Source organism: Electrona antarctica, assembly GCF_951216825.1.
Source record: "Electrona antarctica genome assembly, chromosome: 6".
NCBI lineage: Eukaryota > Metazoa > Chordata > Actinopteri > Myctophiformes > Myctophidae > Electrona > Electrona antarctica.
Genome location: NC_136811.1, coordinates 42271741 through 42295669, shown reverse-complemented (window position 1 = coordinate 42295669; position 23929 = coordinate 42271741). Strand labels below are relative to the sequence as shown.

The 23929-nt window shown below is 42.3% G+C and overlaps 2 protein-coding genes across 4 annotated transcripts; one reads left to right on the top strand and one right to left on the bottom strand.

Moving 5' to 3' along the window:
- Window positions 1-2827: 2827 nt before the first annotated feature.
- zufsp (zinc finger containing ubiquitin peptidase 1) lies at window positions 2828-15159 on the bottom strand. 3 transcript variants are annotated; one of them, XM_079504024.1, is made up of 12 exons: window positions 14977-15159; window positions 11234-11787; window positions 11007-11108; window positions 9280-9339; window positions 7544-7654; window positions 7272-7381; window positions 6276-6444; window positions 5471-5659; window positions 4297-4462; window positions 3903-4066; window positions 3231-3451; window positions 2828-2990 (listed from the first exon to the last, which is right to left on the bottom strand). In XM_079504024.1, the coding sequence occupies exons 2-12, from the start codon at window positions 11778-11780 to the stop codon at window positions 2943-2945; spliced, it is 1887 nt and encodes a 628-aa protein (XP_079360150.1). In that variant the 5' UTR covers window positions 11781-11787; window positions 14977-15159; the 3' UTR covers window positions 2828-2942. The 3 variants fall into 3 exon arrangements, with proteins under 3 accessions (XP_079360150.1, XP_079360149.1, XP_079360151.1); XM_079504023.1 differs by lacking the exon at window positions 14977-15159 and adding an exon at window positions 12745-12778 and having other exon boundaries at window positions 11234-11789; XM_079504025.1 differs by lacking the exons at window positions 7544-7654; window positions 14977-15159 and adding an exon at window positions 12745-12783 and having other exon boundaries at window positions 11234-11789.
- A 17-nt stretch (window positions 15160-15176) lies between these two features.
- On the top strand, window positions 15177-23338 carry kpna5 (karyopherin alpha 5 (importin alpha 6)). Its single transcript, XM_079504028.1, has 14 exons — window positions 15177-15331; window positions 16511-16644; window positions 17258-17359; window positions 17646-17745; window positions 18687-18781; window positions 19052-19183; window positions 19356-19444; window positions 19543-19642; window positions 20012-20175; window positions 20271-20349; window positions 20440-20565; window positions 20664-20791; window positions 21251-21429; window positions 21951-23338. The coding sequence occupies exons 1-14, from the start codon at window positions 15328-15330 to the stop codon at window positions 22136-22138; spliced, it is 1620 nt and encodes a 539-aa protein (XP_079360154.1). The 5' UTR covers window positions 15177-15327; the 3' UTR covers window positions 22139-23338.
- Window positions 23339-23929: the final 591 nt, after the last annotated feature.

The window sequence follows — 23929 nt, the reverse complement described above, 5'->3', positions numbered from 1 at the left end:
TGAGACAGGCGCCTCGCTCTGAACGGTGTTGGGGTAACTTGGGAAATAGCACCCATATGTAGCCTAAGATTTAGATGCAATCCCACAGTCAACAGTAGCTCTGCCTAATTAGTCAGGGAATATTATCAGTATAATGTCAAATCTGGGAATACATTTCTTACCAAGAACTTTCTTCTCCAATGTGTTTCTTCCCACATTGGTTTCTATGCTGAAAGTTGGGGTAGCCTACCATACAACCAATATACCGTATGAAGGCAAAATGTTCTAATTTCATTATGCTTTAAGTAGCATGTGGCGTGTCAAACTAGGGGTTTTTCATCATTCTGAACCCATTCCAAGCATTAGTTTTGCACGAAAAACACTCCTTGGGCTAAAGTTAGTAGACACCTTTACAAACACATTGGTGAAGAAAATTCTTGGTAAGAAATGTATTCCAAGATTTGACATTATACTGATAATATTCCCTGACTAATTAGTCAGCACTAATTAGACTGCACAAATCAGCCCCCCTGTTGATTTGTTCAGTTACTCACACCTGCCTGAGTCAACTTAATTGGTCTCAGAGCTACAGACACCTGTTGTCTAAAGTGAATTTAGTCGTGTCAGAGGATATTAATAAAATCTGGGAATACATTTCTTACCAGGAATTTTCTTCACCAATGTGTTTGTTAAGGTGTCTACTAACTTTAGCCCAAGGAGTGTTTTTCGTGCAAAACTAAAGCAGAATTATTTCCAAAGGGGGCACTTTATTTTTCAAACCACCCTATGAATAACAAATACTGCCTAGTAACACAGTGATGCGAGGCTACAATTATGCAGCAGCACCAACAACAAATACAATTATGTTGAGCATTAATTATGTCTTCTGCATAATTACCTTGCATTTCTATTAACTATTAAATTAATTAGAAAAAGTATATATTTATAATAATCATGAAGAACTTATAGATTTAACATTTGTAAAATATTAAAATATTGGTAGGCCAATCTGGACCGGAGGGGCACAATCTGGGTGGGCATTGCCCCCAATGCCCCCCTGTAGAGCCGCCACTGAAGCAGGGACCACCACCCTGATTAAGAATCAACCTGTTTACCTGGGCGGCTGGCGTAGCCGTCTGGGCACCTTGGCTGGCAATCCAGTCTGGCAGTGTGCCGCGGGTTCGACTCCCGATCCCGACGGCCTTTACTGCGTGTCACCCCATCTCTCTCTCCCCATTTTCTGTCAGCCTACTGTATAGCCTACCTATCCCTCTATAAAAAAGAAAATAAAGGCGAAAGCCACAACAAATATATCTTTAAGAATCAACCTGTTTAGGGATCACTGTTCGACTGTGTTGCGGCGGATATGTGGACTAAAATTACAGTAATTAAAGCTCAAAACAAAAGTTAGCTTTGAAAAAACATTGAAAAACATTGACAGCCTCATGTGTGACCATTTCTTCAACGTTGTTTTAAAATCATTAATGAATGACAGTTCCCTAAGATTTAAATCAATTTCCAATGTGTTCCATGCTGTGGGAGAAGGATTAAAGTCCTTTAAAAGCCCCTTTGTCCTGGGAACATCAACAATAACTGAAACTTTATCTACCGGTAATCTAATCTAATAGTACATACTGTACTATTACACCTGCTTTCTTTGGGTAAAAGTGCAATATAATTAAATTCAAAAGCAAAAGAACAACACATTCCAGCCAGTGACAAGCACATAATCTGGATCACAATGTCTTTGTCATCCACAAAAACATAAAATGTTGTGTTCTCAGGATGTGTTATGTAGTAGGGACGGGTACCCAAGCCAATAATGGTTGTTTGGTTGTTGTTTGGTTTGGTTGTTGGCCAGTAGTGCCACACACATTCACTGTGTGCCACACACAGTGAATGCATGTGTCATCATTCATTCATGAACATGAATGAAATGAAATGATTACTATATTTACCCAGGGTATCTGGGCTAAGCTCAAGAACTTGATTCCAGCCAGGCCCTGCTCATAGAACATTTCATCGTAGTGGTTCAATGCCTTGTTCAAGGGCACTTCAGCGGTGGTAATTTTAACGTGTCGGACCGCTGATTCGAACTGGCGACCTTCCGGTATCAAGACCGCTCCGCAACCCGTTCGGACACCGCTGCCACGAATGTGTCATCATTCATGAATGTGTCATCATTCATGAATGTGTCATCTACAGCTAAAACCCAGATGTGAGAAGACAAGTGTTGAGGACAGACAAATTATTGTCTTTTAGCCCAGAGGTTCCCAACCACAGGTACTAGTAGCCTACTACTGGTGGTACTTGAGCCCCCCTCTGGTGGTACACAGAGGAGTCGCCCAAAAAAGGAGAAAAAAAGACAAAAGTGGAATGAAATATTTATATTACTACAGGTAGTTCTTCTGACCAAGCAATTGGTTGAAATAGGCTATAGTATTCAGCCGTGCTGAAATGAGCATGACAGCACACCTAGCCGGCCGTTAATAGAATTCATTACATTAGAAATATCATCAGTTGTGTTGATTAGTGATTAGACAGAGTTTTGTCAGCCGCAGTATTATTGGCTTAGGAATCTATTTTCTGAGATGGTACAGTATAAAATGGTTGGGAACCAATGTTTTAAGCCTACTCTTCTGTCTTCTCCCTCTCGCATCATAACCACACCAACCATTTCACAGCCAACCCCCCCCCCCCCCCCCCCCCCCCCCCCCCCCCCCACACACACACACACACACACACACACACACACACACACACACACACACACACACACACACACACACACACACACACACACACACACACACACACACACACACACACACACACACACTTTAAAATGTTAAAACATAAATAATTTTATTGAATCAAAATATTACAAATAGCATGATGATAGCAAGAAATAAAGATTACATTAAGAAAATTAAGACATTCCAGTTTCCAGCATTCCAGCATTCTCAAGGAATCCTTTCAACTATCAAGGTTCTCGAGTTCAAGATGCAAATCTTAAAAACAAACAAAACAAAAAACAAATATTGTTAATACCCACCCATATATTCAGTTACCACCCAATCACTTACACTTTTTAATGACTCGCCTTAAAATTCTAATCATTTACAATTGGCATGCCATTGGCCAGCATTAAGTGAAATGAACCCAACCCCATGTGGGTTCAGGACATCTTTTTGTCAAGTCTGGAAATTCTAAAATAGCCTTCTTTTAAACAAATGTGATGTTTTTCTCACCCGTTTTTCCTCTGGTGACAATGTGCCCTTTGCTGCCACAACCTGGTATTGTTTGTGCTTCAGGTTGTTGGGAAACTTTCTGATGCGTCGAACGGCTGTGGCAGCGCTGTCTCTGCTGAGTAGCTTCCTGGCTTCTGCAGGCGAGCAGCCGGGGTCAAGGACCAGCAGACACAGACTCCCATTCCTCTTCTGTTCCACTCCCACAATGGTCCGGCTGTGGCCTGGTGAGCATGGAGTACATACAGTCCCATACTATAGAAAAAGTGTTGTCTGAACAAACATTAAAAATCACACCCGTGTGAACTGAGTGGTGTAAGGTCTTATATAGACTGATCAGCTGTGGTCTGACGTAATGTCTGACATAATGAAATCACACCCGTGTGAACTGGGTGACCATAGCAACCATGCTCATTTTTTGGTACGAACAGACAGACACGTAAACTAACAAAGCCAGTTGTAGGAGTGGTTTACACCACTCAAAAATGCCATTGACAATGAACGGAGAATGTATGTGTGTCTGAGAAAATCGTCATATGTATGTCAGTGGGAACCCTTGGCCAATAAGGGACCACCATTCTTGATGATGATGTACAATGAGTCGATGATATACGATGATTAGAGCGCCCCTCACTTCACACGGGTATGATTTTTAGCCATAGGAACGTACATTACCTTGGTGCTGCAGGTACAGAGGTGGTTGGGAGGTCTGTATTAAGCGGGGGGGTAATCTGGTGCCCCTGCTAGCAGACATGGAAAAGTACTGCTTCACCCACTCAAAGAGCCTGGGATGGGTGTCTGCTGGGCCAGTGGGCTGGTGGAAGTCTATGATGGTGGCCCTGTGAACAACACGCATATATTATTATACTCATATTTCTGGTCTGAGAAAAACCGAGCAGTGTGTTTATGCATGTCTTTTAGGTAAATTATCCCACAGCCACATAGCATGCTTCTAAGCCCCATATACCATTCATTGGCTGGAGTCCCCCAGAGGTCTATTCTAGGCCCCCTTAATTTTGCCAAATCTCTCTGACTACCAGGGAGGTGAGGACAGCGTAGCGAGTCTGACCTGACTCCCAGGGAGGTGAGGACAGAGTAGATCTCCGTGGCGCCGACCCAGGCTCGCGTTCCCTGCAGCCGCTGGTTGAAGTGGGATGCACCTTGTGGATCTAGGCCCACCCGCCACGCCCCCTCGATCAGACTCTGTACCCGAGGGATACTGGGAACAGCCTTTTCTGGAGAATGAGACGACAAGAAAATGGGAAGAATTCAGCAATGAGTTGCGAAATTGAATCATACAGTTAGAAACACCACTGCATGTCAGTTAGGTGAAGATAAATCACCTTGTTAGAGAGGCTGGCATCTTGGTTGGACAGTAGACAATGTTCCAGATTTTTTTGCCCTTCCAAATATCTATCTTATTCTTTTTTTCTTTTTTTTTATGTTTTATCCCACAATTTTGTAACCCATTTTTTCACCCAGTGTCAATTATCTAATGTAATCCTGGGCACTACACTTCCTCTGCCAACCTGGGGGGGGGGGGGGGGGGGCAGCGGACTGACCTCATGCTTCCTTCTATGCATGAGGAGTCCAAGCTGCTTCTTTTCACCTGACAGGGGAGAGTTTCCCCGGCCGGACGTAGCGCGTGGAAGGAACACGTTATTCCGACCAGTTCCTTTCCCCTCTACCCTAGGGGACACGGGGAGAACATGCAAACTCCACACAGAAAGGCCCTTTCGCCAACCCTGCCTCGGGTATGGGCACCAAATATCTATCTTAATTCCTGGATGAGAAAAGGCGTCTCATGTTGTTTGTCTTAGGATGGGTTAGTTAGAAGCCAATCAAGCCATTATACGTCAATCAGAAGACCACCTTTGGTGGATGCAATATGTCTTTCTACAGTTTTGCAGACTGCTGATAGAGGGCTCACCTTTGGACCACAAGGTTATGCGTTCGATTACCTACCATAGCTCCCAGTACTTTCCACACATCTTCGTTACCCGAACAGTGCTACTCATACGCTGAGTTGGAAATACCAAAAATAGCAGAACTACAAGCTCACAACACACTACAATGCCATGTGTTGGGGGTAGATTTTTTTTCTTCATATATATATATATATGCATACGCTGTGAGGGAAAGACATAGATAGTTGCAGCCTTAGCACTTACTGTAGCTAGTAGCTACAGAACTCAAAATGTTAAGATCCAATTTTGAGCACCACATTGTACAAGTGTTCATACCTGGCAGACAGTCAGCAAATGTCTCCATTCTGTGTAGAGAGGATAGAAGCATCTGGAAGTTGCGGTAACCACAGCCCCAGCCTTTGTCCCCCTCTGAGGAGCAGAAGTGGTCTGTCTCAGCACTCAGCCACACATGGACGCAGTCTCTGGCCTCCCTCTGGTAGAACTCAGATAAGGCACCAAGCATACCTACACAACACAGGAATTACACATAATGTGGGAAGAATTAGATAGTCAGATATCAGATAGATAGATATCAGATATATTCTGTTGAACATTTAGCAAAAATGGCAGATCTATCAAACACATCGCAATGTGATGCATTGTGAGTTTGTAGATCTGTGGCAAAGAGATTTAGTGGAGGGAAATGCTAGCGGGTAGTCAACTTCTAAGTATATACAGTAGTGTTAGTAAACAGAGGGAAAGAAGTGTGTGAACGAGAAACATTAAACTCATGTTTTATAGTAATGTGGCTCTTTTTGACAACATATTTCTAAGGTTCTGAATTCGTGGCCATACGCTACACCTCGCTTTCAGATACCGCAAAGTACTCAGAACCTGAGGTTGTATTAACCTGAACCAAGCATTAGTTTTGCACGAAAAACACTCCTTGGGCTAAAAACGGCCATAGCCTTCATCACAAATGTGATGAGGTCATCACATTTGGACAAATTTGGGCAAGTGGCTATGGGCGAATTAGAGCATGCCCTAGGCTACATCTGTGCAGAATTTGGCGCTTTTCGGCAAATTAGCACGAAATCACCCTTTAATATCTCTCCCTAAGCTCCTCCACTAACACACTGACCCTGAGTTCTGGTTCTGCCATCATCAACCCCGGTGGCCAAAGCCTCCATCATATCAGCCCTGCTGTTGTGGAAGTCGGAAGGGGCCATGAGTCCTCTGGACACAGCCTTCTCCATGGTCTGCTCCATCTGCCGGCGATAGCCCCCGCTACCGTCCAATCCAAACTGCTTCTGCACACACCATTAAAACATATAGCCTTGTAAAAACACGCAATTATCAATGTTAGATACCCACACGCACATCACATGCATAGTAGGAAGAGAGAGAGAGATCACATAATCATGCCTGTGGACACAACGGGAGAGACCATGTGAGACAGCATGCTGTACATATGTAAACAATATATACAGTATTGTCTAGACTAGAGCTGTTTAGAGACAGAGAGTGACGACAATGGAGTGATCAGTGACGCATGCAGCCCCACGAATAAGCAGTGAACGGAGATGTCGCAACAACACGCCGGAACCGGCCCGGCCCCCTGGGCGTGTTCCTGGGGGTCTGGAACATCCCCCTCCCCCCCGCCCCGCGAACCCCCACACGGAGTTGCACCACTCACTTCACACAGGTGTGATTTTTTTTGGGACTCATAAGAATTTTTTGGGACTCATTTGAATGACCACCTGTGCATCCCGGGACCCATTACATTGAAAACCTATTTACATCACTGGTCTTACACTGACCTCACACTGTGACTAAATGTTAACCAGTATCAGCTTGCAGCAGCCCAACATGAATTATAATGTAGTTGTACAATCTATTAGTTTTGTTGTTAGTTTGGTTTAAAAACATATTTGATCACAATTAATCCAAATACTGATACAAATACCAGCACGAAAGAATATCTGGTATCCATTTGTCATTATAGGCGGAAAAAAGATAATTCAATAAAAAAGCGAACGGGCTATATAAAGTATATGGAGCAAAGTGGTTCAGTATGGTATTGGTAAAGTTCTGATCACGCTAATATGGTGCTGAGGCCAAGTTGCATGATCCAGACCTGCAGCTTCTTGAACTCTACTGCCTCCTGTTTGGCCTCGTGCTCCCTTCTCCTCTGGTCCTCCGCCTCTTGTAGTTGCCTGGCCAGCTTCAGATCTGAGCTCGGACTCACTGGTGTAACCCAAACAAATATACTTTTTAATAAAACATTGTGTGCCAGAATATCATAAGTTGACAGACAGTGAAACTAGACCAGACAGTAACACAGGGAGGGAACAGACATATTTCTAATGAGACCTGAGTGAATTGACCCTCAACAGATACAACCCATACCTGCACAGGTGGTGGCCGTGCCATACTCCAAGTGCAGCTCCACGTGCTCTTGCAGTGAGGAGCTGTCTGAACAAACTAAACAACACATGGGACACTCATAGCTCTTCTCACCTGTGAAGAAAATTGGGAAATGATCAAGTTAAAATTAGAGCAAGGCCGTTATAGTTTGGCCAATACTGTATAAACTTTTTTTTTAATTATTATTTTTTAATTATTACAAAATATCAGTCTCAAAACATCAGTAATCAAGATCAGCATCGTAACCAAACATCTGGCATTGGTCGGGCTCTACTTAAAATACATGCCGGTAATGTAAACTAATATAGTGGATGGATGTAGTTTTACAGATGCATGACATGGACTGAATTTGGATGGCTCTGTTGATTGCAATTAGTTACATGATTCATGGTAGTCAAAGTAAGTCAATATGTAAAATTATACTGTGTTGCATTATTAAATAGGAACTCAGGATGGCATGCATGAACAGCCAAACTATGCAATTTCTTTCATGACCTTTTCCGTCTAAATATGACAACAGCAGGAGTGTTCAGAGGCTTTTGTGCTGGTTCTGGACAACCGGAAATGCCGAGTACCCGTTCCTCCCATCTGTCTGTGTCCCTTTTATTTCCATATATGGAGATTTCTGTATCCTGTCACTCTGTGTCCCTATATTCCTATATAGTTCGGTGTCAGGCATGCCCAAATATGGAGTGTTGTGATGTCAGAACAGGCCAGCTTATGGAGTATTGTGTCAGGCATGCCCAAATATGGAGTCGTGTGATGTCAGAACAGGCCAGCTCAGTACATGGACCCTGGGCAGGGGCCCTGTCCAGACCCGGGCAGAGGCCTTTTTGGGGCGGTTCTGGACAACCGTGGTTCCGACCGACTCGACACCGGTGGAACGCGTGTTGGTGTGGAACGCGTGTGTCAAATTTGAAGTCGGTGGAGCGAACGGTTCTCGAGTTAGTTACGTTACGAGATCTGTGAGATCTGTGCACCAAAATACATCTTCACATTTTGTACCTTTCTCTCTGTTCAGGGGCTGAAGATCAGTTTACAGACTGAAGAAAACATTTATTAGTTTGCATAATGCTTTTTCTAGGCTATTCCCTTTTAAAAATAAAAAGGGGAGAGAGAGAAAGAGAGAGAGAGAGAGAGAGAGAGAGAGAAATACAGAATGTGAAGATCTAGAATTTTAGTGCAGCCCTCTTGATTTATATTTAGAGACTGTCACTTCATATTTACTGCTTCCGCATTACATTTAAACATAATTGGAAACCAGGCACCATAGAAGGAACTGAATAATAGTATGCCTTGGCTTAGACAGATTGAAGAGTGTATCCTATCCAGCGCTTCCTTCCAAACATCAGAAAGTTATGTCCCTAACTCTCCATCCCATTAATTTTTTAATGAGGTAAGTGGTTCCAGGTCAAATGAGTTTAATAAAGAGTAAGATGCTGTCAAAAAAGCACTTGTTGAAATAGGCTATACAAATAAATGTGTCTATCCTTCAACAGCTGGAAAGAATTTGGTTTTTGAAAAGTGAGTTTTTGAAAAGTGTTTGGTGAGTGTTCTATTAGCTATGAGGGATAGCTATGACTGAGCTTGTATGAATAGGGTGAAGGATGGTGTCTTGTCTTTTTCAGGCGCTTAAATGTAGATGTCACACCCAGATTAAAATACTTTAGATAAATCATTCTTAGATGACATTTTTACTATCAAACTAACAGACAAACCTGATAAATTGTGCGATGAGGGTGGTATTGAAGCAGACGAAGAGGCCCCTAGGGCTGCACCTGACAACAAATTAAATGAAATGAAGATCAGTTGACAGTTATATTCACTAGTCCTTACACGTTGTGAGATATTGCCCCCCCATGAATATCTTTAATTGCTGTTCATTTTAACTTGTATAATATATTTGTGTGTGTTTTTTTAATGAATAAAAACAGCACTATAACATGAAAGTATTCGTACAAATGCATGGTAGGGAAATATGTTCATGGCAAGGACCGCAACATTTACACTTATTAGCCCACAGACCCCCATTTGAAAAGTATGAAGGCCCCCCAGTTTGACATGCACCACAGAAACTATGGACAGTCGCACAGGTACTCCCAAATGTATTTTGTGAGTCGCACAGATGAAATTATAGATGCATTGTGCACAATTCTGAGCTCTGGCTTGAGAAAACTCATGGCTTTTGCAACCTGTGATGTTGTGAGCTTGTAGATTAGCTGTTTTCGCCCGAGTGCGCGCTTTATTTCCCCAAAAGCATGTTTTTGCAACAAATGTTTGAAATTTCCGCATTCGTGGCGGCCCCTATGGCTGAAAATGGAATTGCTTTGGGCTCTCCATTGATTAAACCGCCCACGACATGTGAATGAAATTTGGGGTGGATTGGACATTCTGTTGGCGATTTGTGTAATTTTTTGGTAAAACAGGCCCCTCCCACTAACTTTGGACACCGATTACAGCCCAACGATATGGACTATGAAAATTCTGGCTGTGGCGTTTTCATCGGATAGGTCCAGAGATCATGTGTACTGAGTTTTGTGAGATTTGCACAAAAGCTGTAGGTGGAAGAGCAAAAAGTGTTTGGAAGAAAATTCTAAATGGCGGAAAATCTATCCTGACGCAAAGGAATCCAGGCAAAGTGACATTTTTGAGTGGTGTAAACCACTCCTACAACTGGCTTTTTTGTGCAGAAAAAATGAGCATGGTTGCTATGTTCACCCTGTTGTAATGACGTAATGAAATCACACCCGGGTGAACAGGGTGAACATAGCAACCATGCTCATTTTTTCTGCACAAACAAAGCCAGGTAATGAAATCACACCCGGGTGTGATTTCATTACGTCAGACATGATTTCATTACGTCAGACAGACCTTACACCACTCAGTTCACACAGGTGTGATTTTTATTTTACGACCTACGGTTCAAGAGTTATAAGGCGAAATGTAAAGTGGGCTGTTATAGCGCCACCATGAGGCCGACTGATGTAAGTGTTGTGACTGCAGCTCCGACGGTTTCTGAGAGAAAAATACTTGTCGCATTTTCCCATGTAAGTGGATGGGTAATTTTAATGCACTATTAAATTAATTATTAATCAATAATTTGTCAAATTGAAAAAAGGGCTTCGTTAAGACCTCCATATTATTATGGTCAATGCCTGTGTGAAAGTGGGAGTGATTGGTGCAGGCAGTGAGGAGGTACGGCAGTGTTTCTGACACACATTCAATCAGACATTGAGTTAATTATATGATATATGATATGATATGATATATATATATATATTATATATATATATATATCATATCATATCATATATATATATATATATGATAATGATGTAGTATGATGATGATTATAGTATGATGATGTGCTTTGATATTTCATCTTATAGCAGTGTGCTGAGCTTGCTAGGGACACTGCTGAGTAAAATATAGACCCAAAACCCACCTTCAGTTATGTTCTGCTCTTGGAGATGCAACTCAACATGCTCCTGTAGCATGAAACAGTTATTGTAGACCTGTGAACACATGGGGCATGGGAACTGCTTCTCTGTAACATATACAACAAAGCATAATCATATACACATTAAGAAAATTACTCAAAACAACTTTAAAAGGGAAGGAAAATGAATATAAACAAAACAATCTCTTTCTTTCATGGAACAACAAATCCACCTTTTCTTGGAGAAGATAGACGTTTCTGCTTGGCTTTGGGTGCTTTTGAGTGCTCTGAGATTATTCGACTTGTGGCTGTGCCGTCACCACAGTGTCTCACTTGTTCTGAGCTCTGAGATGTTCTAGTAGTCTTTGTAGTCACAGCTGGAGGGGTAATAGGCGCTGTCCGTGCAGTTAACAAACCCTCACCGACAACAGGTGAGGTTCCTGCTACATCACTACTTTGTTGCGCAATTGTGCCATAGAGGTAAGTCTCAGGGGACACACCGCCTTTGGTCATGTAACAACTGTCCCCAGATGAGTGTGAAGGGGCTGTCTCACGTTCAGAGTGCCGGGACAAATCTCTGATTTGCTTAAGCTTACGGTTGGCTCCTGTGGGGGAAGATGGGTGTGCCGTGTCCATGTGGAAGTTCAACTCATCATATGAAACCCCAGATAAAGAACAGAGCGGGCAGCTCATCTCGTTCTCAAGGTGGCTCAGCAGGAGGTGTGTCTTCATGTCTTCCTCCAATACTAGCTCCTCCCCGCAGATCTCACAGGTCAGCATGATCAGTCTCTAGAGACAAGAGACACATCAAAAAAACGAATGGCATCAGTCGCACAGTTTATGTAAACCTTTCAACACCTTTTACCAAAATTGCTTTCATTTTAGGTTACGGTATCTTGTTACTGTGTTTTGGCCTTATTCAATAAACGTTACAATTTGAGTTTGAAAGGCACAGCGCCCTTGACCTTATAACATGTCAAATAATATAAAATCACGATGTCATGACATACAGCTTGGTCCTATATGAGACAAGCTCTCCCCTACATTGTAGATATGCTCTGATCTTTGGGGCGGCTGTGGCTCAGGAGGTTGTGTTCGAATCCTAGCTCCTCCTGTCTACATGTCAAAGTGTCCTTGGGCAAGACACTGAACCCTACATTGCCTCCAATGAGTCGGTCGGTGTGAGCTCACCACCATTGGTGTGTGAAGTGAGGATGCTGGCGTCGACTGTTCGCCGCTTCACCTCCCAATGAATGAACCATTGTAAAGCACTTTGAGCACTTGGAAAAGCATAATAAAAATGCCATTCATTAAAGCGCGTTGGATAAAAGTGAATAAATAAATGCACCATTTACAATTTTAGGTAAAGAAGTACAATTTTCAACATGCATGGCAGTGGATGATGATTTAAAATGTAGGCGTTGTTACGAAGACTTTCACCTTATCTAGTTTATCTGACAAGTCACCTGTTACGGAGCCTTTCCACACATCGATTCTACATTGTTACGATTCACCTGAATCTCCGTATGAGGAGGACTGCCCATAAGTCAGACCTGCATGGCCGGTTAAGACTCACCTGTGGCTACGACATGTGTGGCTGGTTAAGACACATGTATGGCCAGTTAACACAATTTGTGCCCAAGACGTTTCCAGACGTCCTAGGAATTAAGACTGAGGTTAGGGTTTGGGATAACGTTAGTAATGGTCTGACTAACGGGACATCAGACCAATGACATGTTGTTACCTCTCCGTATATGGAGCGGACCAACACCGACATCATCAGCTGGATCTCCAATGTTTCTCCATATAGAGAAGACGACACGTCACTCTGACATCAACAGGGATACTCGACCAGTTCAGTGGAATAGTATAAATGTGTAGACTTCCCACACTTTACTCTAACAGATACCAGCCAATGCACTCGGGTATCTCTACCTGATCTCAAATCCACCGAATCTACTGTCCAAGACCTACATCACTACAGGACACAGGTCGCAAGACTCAAGACTGAAGAGACAGGAGTCACAGGACACAGACTTCTTTGAGACTCTACTTTCAAGACCTTTGACCTTCAGGCTCCTACACTCCAAGGTATTGATTGATTGATTGATTGAATAATTTATTAACAGTTTGCAGAATTACAGTACATTTCAAGCACAAACTCAATACAAAGGCTGTTAACTGTGAGTGGACGACCCAATTAAGCATTACACTTGTTTCCAATAGGGTCCACCATGTTCAAATCATCAAAACATTTAGAGACGTACAAATAGACACTTCTATAGACAGAACAGGAATTCATCATAGATGAATTCTGGCCTTACAACCCAGATAGCTTCACTAAGACCATCTTTCCAAAATGTTAAACATCCCGGTTTAAGTTCTTATCGGACACCACAGGTCCTAACAGTCCTTTTATTTAGTAGTATTTTTCAGATATACTAAAGTAGTAGGTCCTCCTGAACATCTGAAAGCTTTTCACTTTATTCTGTGGTTAGTTGAAGAAGTAGCACTGCATGGCTTCCAGGCCAGCAGCTTCTTGTCTTGTTCCGTGTATGGGCCGGGGGTTGAACTTGAACATGCTATCAAATACGATGGCTGTAAAGCATTGCGTTTTGTAGACTAGGGTGCAGAGTCAAAGAGGACAATGTCCAAAATGTCCTGACTTTGTCTCAGAATCACATTCAAATTACAGAATGAATCAATTTGACATGTCAAATTATATCAAAGTTCAGTTTTTGTATTGACTATTATCGTAATCGTGCTTTCATTTGAAATGTATACCCAGTCTACATACTGTGAATACAAATTCCAATCAATCATTCAATGAATTGGGTCCACTCCTACATTCCCCTGGTTCTATTTTTCAATAAATAGACAGGAGTCAGGACCACAATGGAAATAAGGAGCACTCGTGGATTTTGGTGTTATCCTTTTAGCATTGATTGATTGATTTCACAGTATGTAGAATGGGTACATTTCAAACGAAAGTACAAGTCAATACAAAAATAAAAACTGTTACTGTGGACAACACATAGCCTAAGATTTACTCTCGTAGATGTATTTATCGATTCTGACTGATGTCAAGATTGAAAATGTCAGAATCAATAAAAGCATCTACGAGAGTCTAAATCTTAGGCTAGACGATCTTGCAATGGGTCTGGTCCACAAGATTCGATACTCCACCAAGATACCCATGTACCTGTCTAGATACTTCCTTAATGTTAACGAAGTCCACACCCACAACACCAGAGGGAGTGCAACAAACCATGTACAACCCAGATTCGGCACAAACAAGGGACTAAATTATTTTCGCTCCTATGCCACCAAAATGTGGAACGCCCTACCAAGTCATTAAGACATGCAAATCCCTTGACTCCTTCAAAACCGCTCTCAAAGGGCACCTACGGACGGCTGCAATTCGAAACTGGCCCCCGTAAAAATCTGAATCCCCCACCCCCCTTTTTTCCCCCTCACTGTATATGTCTCTTTTCCCTTTTTACCTCTATGATGAATTCCTGTTCTGTTCTTTGACTATATAGAAGTGTCTATTTGTACGTCTCTAAATGTTTTGATGAATTGAACATGGTGGACCCTCTTGTAAACAAGTGTAATGCTTAATTGGGTCGTCCACTCACAGTTAACAGTCTTTGTATTGAGTTTGTGCTTGAAATGTACTGTAATTCTGCAAACTGTTAATAAATATTTCAATCAATCACACCATAATTAAGCTCACACTAGTTTACAACAGGGTCCACCATTTTCAATTCATCAGATAAGCAGCAAAGTATTCAATCAATCAATCTTAGCCTAAGATAGATGTATCTCGTAGATGTATTTCAATAACATGTACGATGTATTTTAATAAAATAAATCTACGAGAGTCTAAATCTTAGGCTAAATTAGCCCCAATATGGGACTGAGGGAACATATTGGGGCTAAGGCTAAATCAATCCCTCCGGTTCATGCAACCTACTCAATAGCCGCCTGTGTATGCTCGCCTTTTTCTTCGGATAAGTCTTGTTGTTGTTGGGCTTTTAGCTAAAACAAAAATGGACTATAATACATTAAAAACAAACACGACTGAAAATTCAAAAATAAATAAAACACTTGACTTGAGGCCGGGGTCGCAGCTGAATGTCGTCAGCTGCCGGATGTAACGTCACCGGTTGTTATTGCGAGGTGCATCTTGGGAAATAGAGTTCAAGCTGACGGACGCCATAATATCTATCTCCTCTGAGCAAGGGAAAGGAAAGAAGGAAAGTAGTTAGCTACAGCTGATAAACAAAACGCTTTTTGGTGTCTTCGCGGATATCCATCATATTAAATGGGTGAGAACACGCAGCGTTCGTGATTATTTACGGAGAATGTTGTACTTTAACCCATTATCTTTGAGGAATATGACGTTATCGTCCATGGGTTATCGGTGATCTGCTAGCAAACGTTAAGGAGAGGTTGTTTGTGTTAAGCTAAGTTAGCTTAGCAGCTCTGGATTCACTATGCTGCTCTTTACTGGTTGTTGTGTGTATTTATGTTTACGGTATAGGCACACGTGGATGTTGTGTTGTGTACGTGTAGTAAATATATAAAAGGTTGTTTGTAACTACTTCGATTGGTTTGCAAGGTTTAGCATTTAGCTAAGCTAATGTTGGCTAACGCTAACGTAAGTCGTGACCAAGGTAGCAGCTAACTAGCTGTGCCAGGCCTTGCATACAGAGGAGAAATACGGCAGGGTTTATTATACTGTGTCGTTGGAAGTCTTTAGAGGGTTCACTTCAAGGCAAGCTGACCTTATTAGATGGCGTCAGCTGTGCTTCTTCGTCTTACGTTATGGCGATCCTATTTCGGATTGTAGCATTAGCTGTATGATTAGGGAAGTCACAACCTGAACTGTAGTTATGAACTGTAATTATGATGGATTGAACATGGTGGACCCTACTGTAAACAAGTGTAATGCTTTATGGTGTCGTCCACAGTTAACAGTTTTGTATTGAGTTGTGCTTGAAATGTACTGTAATTCTCCAATCTGTTAATAAATACATCAATCAGTCAGTCAGTCATGTAACTGTAATGTTCTTTCCCATTCTATGGCAATTAATGTGCCTGGTTACATTTGTAACAGTATGATAACAGCATCCTAAAGTTAGCAAGGTATATCACCTCAAATTCTAGACATGTTTTGTATGGAGAGTAATAGTATAGATTGCTGCCTTCAGGAAGGAGATATGGTGTTCCAGCATACAATAAGGTCAGACTGATGAGGTCTTTTGTCCATCAGTCGACTTTGAGGCTTAATCAGGATTTTGGCCAGGACTAGACTGAGCTGTAGACATTGCTCTTGCCTTTATGTTTTTATGTATGTAATTCTCTGTTCTGTGCTATGTCAAACGTGTGTTGCATTACAAGGCTGCTGGGTCGCAAGACAAATTTCAGTGCAAACTGACAAAGTACTATATCCTAATCCTATCGTAACTCACTGCTTTTCTTCACATGTACACTTTACAATACAGACACAATGGCTAGTCCAGGGAAGGACAACTGCAGGATGAAGAGCTATAAGAACAAAGCACTGAATCCTCAGGAGATGCGCCGGAGAAGAGAGGAAGAAGGAGTTCAACTACGCAAACAGAAGAGGGAAGAGCAGGTAAAATGGTTGTATAGTATCACTGTGTAGTTTCATTTACTACTTAAAAGTAAGGATTTGACTAAAATGAGATTGGTTTATTTATTGCCTGATTATTGATTCATCACCGATACCTACTGTACAGTAAATGGAGGTTCGATCAGTGGTTGAGTGTTTATAATAGAGATGTCCCGATACTGTATCGGTATCGGCCCTTTTTATCATATCGGGTCATATCGGTATCGGCAAATATGCCAGTCTAACCACAGATCCGACACAGGGGTATGGGGTTGACACTATGGCAGGTAAATAAAATGTTGGGGCATGTGGAGTTTGCTTTCGAGTTGCCCAAACTGCAAGTGCACATATGAGTGAGGAGTCTGCTATTAACAACACAAGATAAAATAAGTAATTTGCTTTTGTTATTATTATAAATATTATTCTTTGCTATCGGTATCGGCTAACACAGAAATTGTGGTCAGATCGGAAACGGAAAAAGTGTATCGGGACATCTCTAGTTTAAAACCTCGGCTCTTTGCTACCATCAATACGTTTTGCCTCTGATCATTAAGATGAACCAACTGAGTGCTTAACAGTGCACATGCTTACATTAACTTTGTCTCTATTCCCACAGCTGTTCAAGAGGAGGAATGTGTGTGTGCCCACAAGTGATGAGTCCATGCTAGAATGTCCTATCCAGGATCCGGATGTCAGCTCAACTGTACCTGTTTCTGGTGTATGTCCATCATGCAGTTTATCTACAGTACCCTTTTCCTTGCCCTGAAATCTGTTTTAACTGCTGTACTGTCGTTGGTGACTGAATTTCCCAAGTGGGATCAATGAAGGTTATCCTAGTTTTTGTTCTTGACCGTGTTTTATGTATTTGGTGAAATTTGCCCCTTATTGTTAAATACAATCTTTAATACACTTGTGTCACTTGGACATTTTACGTCATTACTGTTTCTGACACCTGCATTGCGATCGGTAATAAATTAATTTGTTTATGTGGCACAATTCTACAGGAGGGGGTTATAACTCCAGATATGATTCAGATGCTCTTCTCAGATGACCCAGACCAGCAGCTACTTGCCACGCAGAAATTCCGGAAGCTTCTTTCCAAAGGTTTGTAGTGTATTATCTTCACCAACAGTTTGCATTTGTAACATTAATGTGATTTCTGACCACTAGAGGGCAACAACTTGGGACAAGACTTGGGTCTTGGGCCAGTCTCTATAAATATTTAATTTGTAAGTGTAAAACATTCGTCACAAGAACAAGTTAGGCATTGTTCTCAGTTCTTGATGTTACTATAAGTAAGATTAAGTTAAACTGATCAGGAAGATGAAGGACTGCAATGTCAGGAATCAAACTTAATTCTTTATTGTATATGTCATCACAGCAGAAAGAGACGAGTGCCTCTCTCCAGAGCTCCCCCAGACCCCTTAACACAAATGTCCCACACATATTTATACTGGCAGGAGAAGTATTCTATAGATGACACACACAGTCGGCATGTTTGGCGAAGTTTGTCGGGAACAGGTGATGTCAACTCCCTTTGGGAGGGTGACAAGTTGCATCTGCTAATACATTCAATTAATCAGTATTATATGCATTATATGTGCTGAAAACTAGACACATATAATTACATAAATAGATTATCCACTACAATATAACTTTCACAAGTTTCACATTGGCATTTTTTGGTAGTATGCTGCACTCAGAAGTTTTACAGATGGGTGGTACTCCTTGACAGCAAAATGCAAATACTGAGCTGGTACAGCAGTGTTGATCCACAGTGCAATCACCAGTATTTGTCAATACCTATTACACCTAAGATTGTATTAAAGTAAATCTATGACAATATTCCCCCTTTTATGTAACCACAATTTATAGCGGAGTATAATGTACAAAACATATCAACCACACAAACTGATGTCATTGTGTGTTTATCAAAGAGCTTGTTTACCATACTACTTCAGCTTCTACATATACTCTTATAGGCTTTTTTTTCTCTTTGTGTTTTACAATGATTGGGAGATTATGTCATGTCGTCTTCTTTGTAGAACCCAATCCTCCCATCGATGAAGTAATCTCCACACCTGGTGTCGTGAATCGCTTTGTGGAATTCCTCAAGAGGAGTGAAAACTGCACACTTCAGGTGAGGAGTTCATTTAATACATGGGCTGTATAACTGTTTCTTTGTACCTGCACCTGGAGGCTTATGCTTGCTCACAATGGTGTGTGGTAGGGCTGGGTGGTATTCCTATTCCTATCGGCTGGCATGGAAAGCAATCTCTGGTAGGATCAGCCTTTCACTGAGTGCTAGGTGTTTTGTCAAAAAAAACGTGTCTTATTCTCACCCATGTGACAATAGTGTAAAATGACTCCTGTGTTTGTGTGTGTGCACATGCATGTATGACTGCAACAGTTCGAGGCAGCCTGGGCCCTAACTAACATCGCCTCAGGTACCTTCCTGCATACCAAGGTAGTCATTGAAACAGGCGCTGTGCCCATCTTCATCGAACTACTCAACTCAGACTACGAGGACGTCCAAGAACAGGTTGGCACCTTTTACCTAATTTAACAGAGCAACAAGGGTTATGTCTGGAATTAACTGTCTAGTTTAACTATCAGGTTGATGTATGCAAAAATACACTTGGCTAGTGCTGGTGGAAATTTGGAACCCAGGGTGTAAGGTGAACGGAGTGTGATGTGTGCGTGGTGTATTTCAGGCTGTGTGGGCGCTGGGGAACATAGCAGGGGACAACGCAGAGTGCAGAGACTACGTGCTCAACTGTTGCATCCTGCCCTCTCTACAACAGTGCGTGTTTTTCTTCTGTGTGTGTGTGTGTGTTTGACAGTGTTGTCTCTGCTGAATATACTGATGGTGAGACTGACATTGAATGTTTTCATTTTTAGGCTTCTTGCCAAATCCAACCGTCTCACAACAACCAGGAACGCGGTATGGGCCCTTTCTAACCTGTGCCGGGGAAAGAACCCGCCACCAGAGTTTGCAAAGGTCAGTCCATTTGGCATGAACCAGATCATGCTGAGGCCATATATTTGTGCAATGATGGGATGGTTCTTATTTCTGACATTTCTATGATCATCTCACCAGCCAACAACATTGTTTAGAATATTGTTTTCTTACCAAAAGTGGCTGCTATGGAAGTCAGACTGACAGTATACAGTAGAAGAACCATTTTGACTTAAGCCTTATTTATACTTAGTTGTAGGACGGTGTTTCCTGCCAAAAAATGCAGATCTACAAGCTCAAACATATGGTGAGCTTGTAGACTGGCTATTTGTTTTTGTTGCTTTAGCCGTTTCCCACCCTGGTGATGATGTATGGCCTCTTCTCTATCTCCTGCCCGCCTCGCTCTCTCAGGTGTCTCCCTGTCTGAGTGTGTTGTCCAGGCTTCTCTTCAGCAGTGATCCAGATGTGTTGGCGGATGCCTGCTGGGCCTTGTCCTACCTGTCTGATGGCCCCAATGACAAGATCCAGACTGTCATCGACTCTGGGGTGTGCCGCAGACTGGTGGAGCTGCTCATGTAAGGAGTCCTAACGCAACATCAATAGTAGTAAAGTTATGTCCTGGTTGGAAACGGTACTACATTTATATCGTGCCTTTGTTTTTCTATCATAGGCACAGTGACTATAAGGTGGTCTCGCCTGCACTGCGTGCTGTGGGCAACATTGTGACAGGAGATGATATTCAAACGCAGGTAGAATCAAGTTTTTAAACTTTGAGTTTTGTCTGCGTCTTCTCCTGTTTGCCTTGTTCTATGTACTCACTTTTCCCCCTGTCATTTCAGGTGATCTTGAACTGTTCAGCACTGCCCTGCTTGCTGCACCTCCTCAGCAGCCCCAAGGAGTCCATCAAAAAGGAGGCCTGCTGGACTGTATCAAACATCACAGCGGGAAACCGAGCACAGATTCAGGTATAGGCCTTTTCTGTATTTGGCAACACGCAGAGCAAGAAGAAGGTCTTATGCATGTGTAAGCTGACATGTTCACCTGTAATGTTTTACCCTCACAGACCGTAATTGATGCCAACATCTTCCCCGTACTCATTGACATCCTTCAGAAAGCAGAGTTTCGCACAAGGAAGGAAGCTGCCTGGGCTATCACAAATGCCACCTCTGGGGGCACCCCTGTGCAGATTAGGTAATTGTGCAAGATGTGAACCCACGACTTGTAATTGCAGTATGAGGCACCTAATGCAAGATAGACGTATGCTCATGTCATGCTCAAATTAACTGATGTTTTCAAACTAGGGCTGATGTGGCAGCATAATGCTGCCACGTTTTACTTTTGCAACTGCAAGTATATGCTTATTTATTTATTGTAGGGGAATTACGGTATGGTAATTACACTCATTATGTTGATCAGAACATATCAAGCCAAAGGTAAACGACCTAACGATATAAGATGTAATTATTCTACCATTAATCCCCCACAATGTATTGAAAGTTGGGATAATCTGTTCTTTCTAGGTATGTATTGTACAGTATGTGGTGTCAGTCTCAGCACCACAACAATATAAGCTGTAATTCTACCATTATTCACCCCACACTTGGTAATGGATGTTTTGAAAGTTGGAACAATCTGTTCTGTTCCATCTAGGTATCTGGTGTCACTCAACACCATCAAGCCAATGTGTGATTTGCTGACGGTGATGGACTCTAAGATTGTGCAGGTGTCTCTCAATGGCCTTGAGAACATCCTAAGACTTGGAGAACAGGAGGCCAAGCAGAATGGAAGTGGCATCAACCCCTACTGTGCACTCATCGAAGAGGCTTATGGTAAGAGCAGCTGCATAGAGATTTGAGAAGCATCTTGTGATCCGTCCGTGGCAAACACTGGGTTAGGGCTTGTTGATTGAATGGGTTTTTAATTTACTTAATTCGAAGATAAAAATGCATAAATAAATGAGTATATATACAGTATATCACACAGTGAAATATTCTAATTGGTTATTTTATAATCGGCTAGTCTGATTAACCACTCATAAACTATTTCATACTATGTCGTACAGTGGTGGCGTGTGAAAGTAGCTGATCTACAAACACAGCGAGTCACAAGCTTGTAGATCTGCAACTTTTGAAAATTGATTTTATAAATATTATTTTTAATAATCAATTCAATTGATTAGTTTGGTGCGCACAAAGATCCGAAGCGCAGGGACATGCAATGCGATGGTCCAACATGCGCTGCTCCCGTGCTTGCGGTTATGGTTAGGTTAGGGATTGAGGTTTCGGATCAATAGTATGTCGGAACTAAAGCCTGTACCCGTCTCAATGCTTTATCCGTATTCTCCATTCAGGCCTGGACAAGATTGAGTTCCTGCAAAGCCACGAGAACCAGGAAATCTACCAGAAGGCTTTCGACCTGATTGAACACTACTTTGGCGTCGAGGAGGAAGATGCCAACCTGGCACCGCAGGTGGATCAGAACCAGGGTCAGTACATCTTCCAGCAGCCGGACGGACCCATGGAGGGCTTCCAGCTCTAACCCACACCGACCTCCCACTTCCCCTCCTTATCCAGGAGTCTAACCCTCCCCAGCGAGTGCCTGTTCATGGCACTGATAAACCTGCTGTCCTGCAATGTCCTCCTTGTCTCCTTGCCGACGGGCCTGCTACAGTCCCTGGATTTTCTCTTCTACAAAACTAGCCACAAAAAAAAAAACTCTCTGTAGTGAGCTCAAGAGAGGCAAAATAGGCAGTCAAGGGGTTTGTGGATAGAAAAACAAATGAAAGAGCCGTTTTTGTTCTGGGTGGCTGATTGTCAGTGTTTTGACACTCGTGGGAGCCTGCATGGATTGCTTGGCTTCGCTAGTACCCGTCCCGTGCAGACCTGGAGTCTATGCTGTGGAAAATACGCTCACGTTGGCCGAATAGTGACATTTTTTTTATTTTTTTTCTCCTACAATACTCTTGATTTACTGTGATATTTTAATCATGATAAATGATTACAGTGATACAAGTATTACCGTATTTCTATTACAAATCGGGGTCTCAAAATTACCTTCCATTTCCCTTTTTGAATGTGAAACTACCTCTTCAGTCAAGAAAAAGAAACCCTATGATATGAACATTGTGAAGCATAAGACTCAAGCTATGGATTTTTAACTGACCAAAAATCCAATCATGAACACTCTCCCTCGCATCCTGAAGGGGGATGTCTTGACTCATTTTCCCTTGTTGGCTCCAGTCCAGAGTTGAGATTTTGGGGATGTATATACAGTGCTACGTCATGGGTGTTCCAGAGATGTATATACAGTGCTTCGTCATGGGTGTTCCAGAGATGTATATACAGTGCTTCGTCATGGGTGTTCCAGAGATGTATATACAGTGCTTCGTCATGGGTGTTCCAGAGATGTATATACAGTGCTACGTCATGGGTGTTCCAGAGATGTATATACAGTGCTACGTCATGGGTGTTCCAGAGATGTATATACAGTGCTACGTCATGGGTGTTCCAGAGATGTATATACAGTGCTACGTCATGGGTGTTCCAGAGATGTATATACAGTGCTACGTCATGGGTGTTCCAGAGATGTATATACAGTGCTACGTCATGGGTGTTCCAGAGATGTATATACAGTGCTACGTCATGGGTGTTCCAGTGTCATATTTAAGTCTGAGGTAGCTACACATTCTCTCTTGTTACATTTCCTCTCCTGTTGATGAAAATTAAATTTTTACAGCGACCTGGGGATTGAATCTCTTTATTTATTCTGCGGAAAGGGCTTTTCTGCTCATGGTTTTGAGAAAGGGGCTGATTATTGTCAACTCGCAACCGTCTAGGCTCTGACTGCAGTGTCGGTGTACTGCTCACCTGAGTGTGTTATTTAATTGTCTTTACGCAAGAGTGAGATTTTAATTAATGTTACAGGCTAGTGGCTACTAAGCAGTGTTGCTGTTTATTCAAGCTGCTCTTTGTTTCAAAGCAGTATCGGGCTAAGACAGGTGCTGCCTATATTGTGTGCTGTGTGGTTTCAGTCTCTTGACATACATGAAAATGGACTGGGTTTTTTTTTCACCCTTTTTGTATTAGTTTGCGCATCTCACCCAATACTAGCACCCAATGTATTGTACCCAATACAATTTTAGGGGCAGCGGTGGACGAACGGTTTGCGGAGCGGTCTTGTTATCGGAAGGTCGCCAGTTCGAATCCCCGGACCGGCACGTTAAAATTACCACCGCTGAAGTGCCCTTGAGCAAGGCATTGAACCCCTACCATGAAATGTTCTATGAGCAGGGACTGGCTGTAAACAAGCATCTCGAGCTTAGTCCATTCA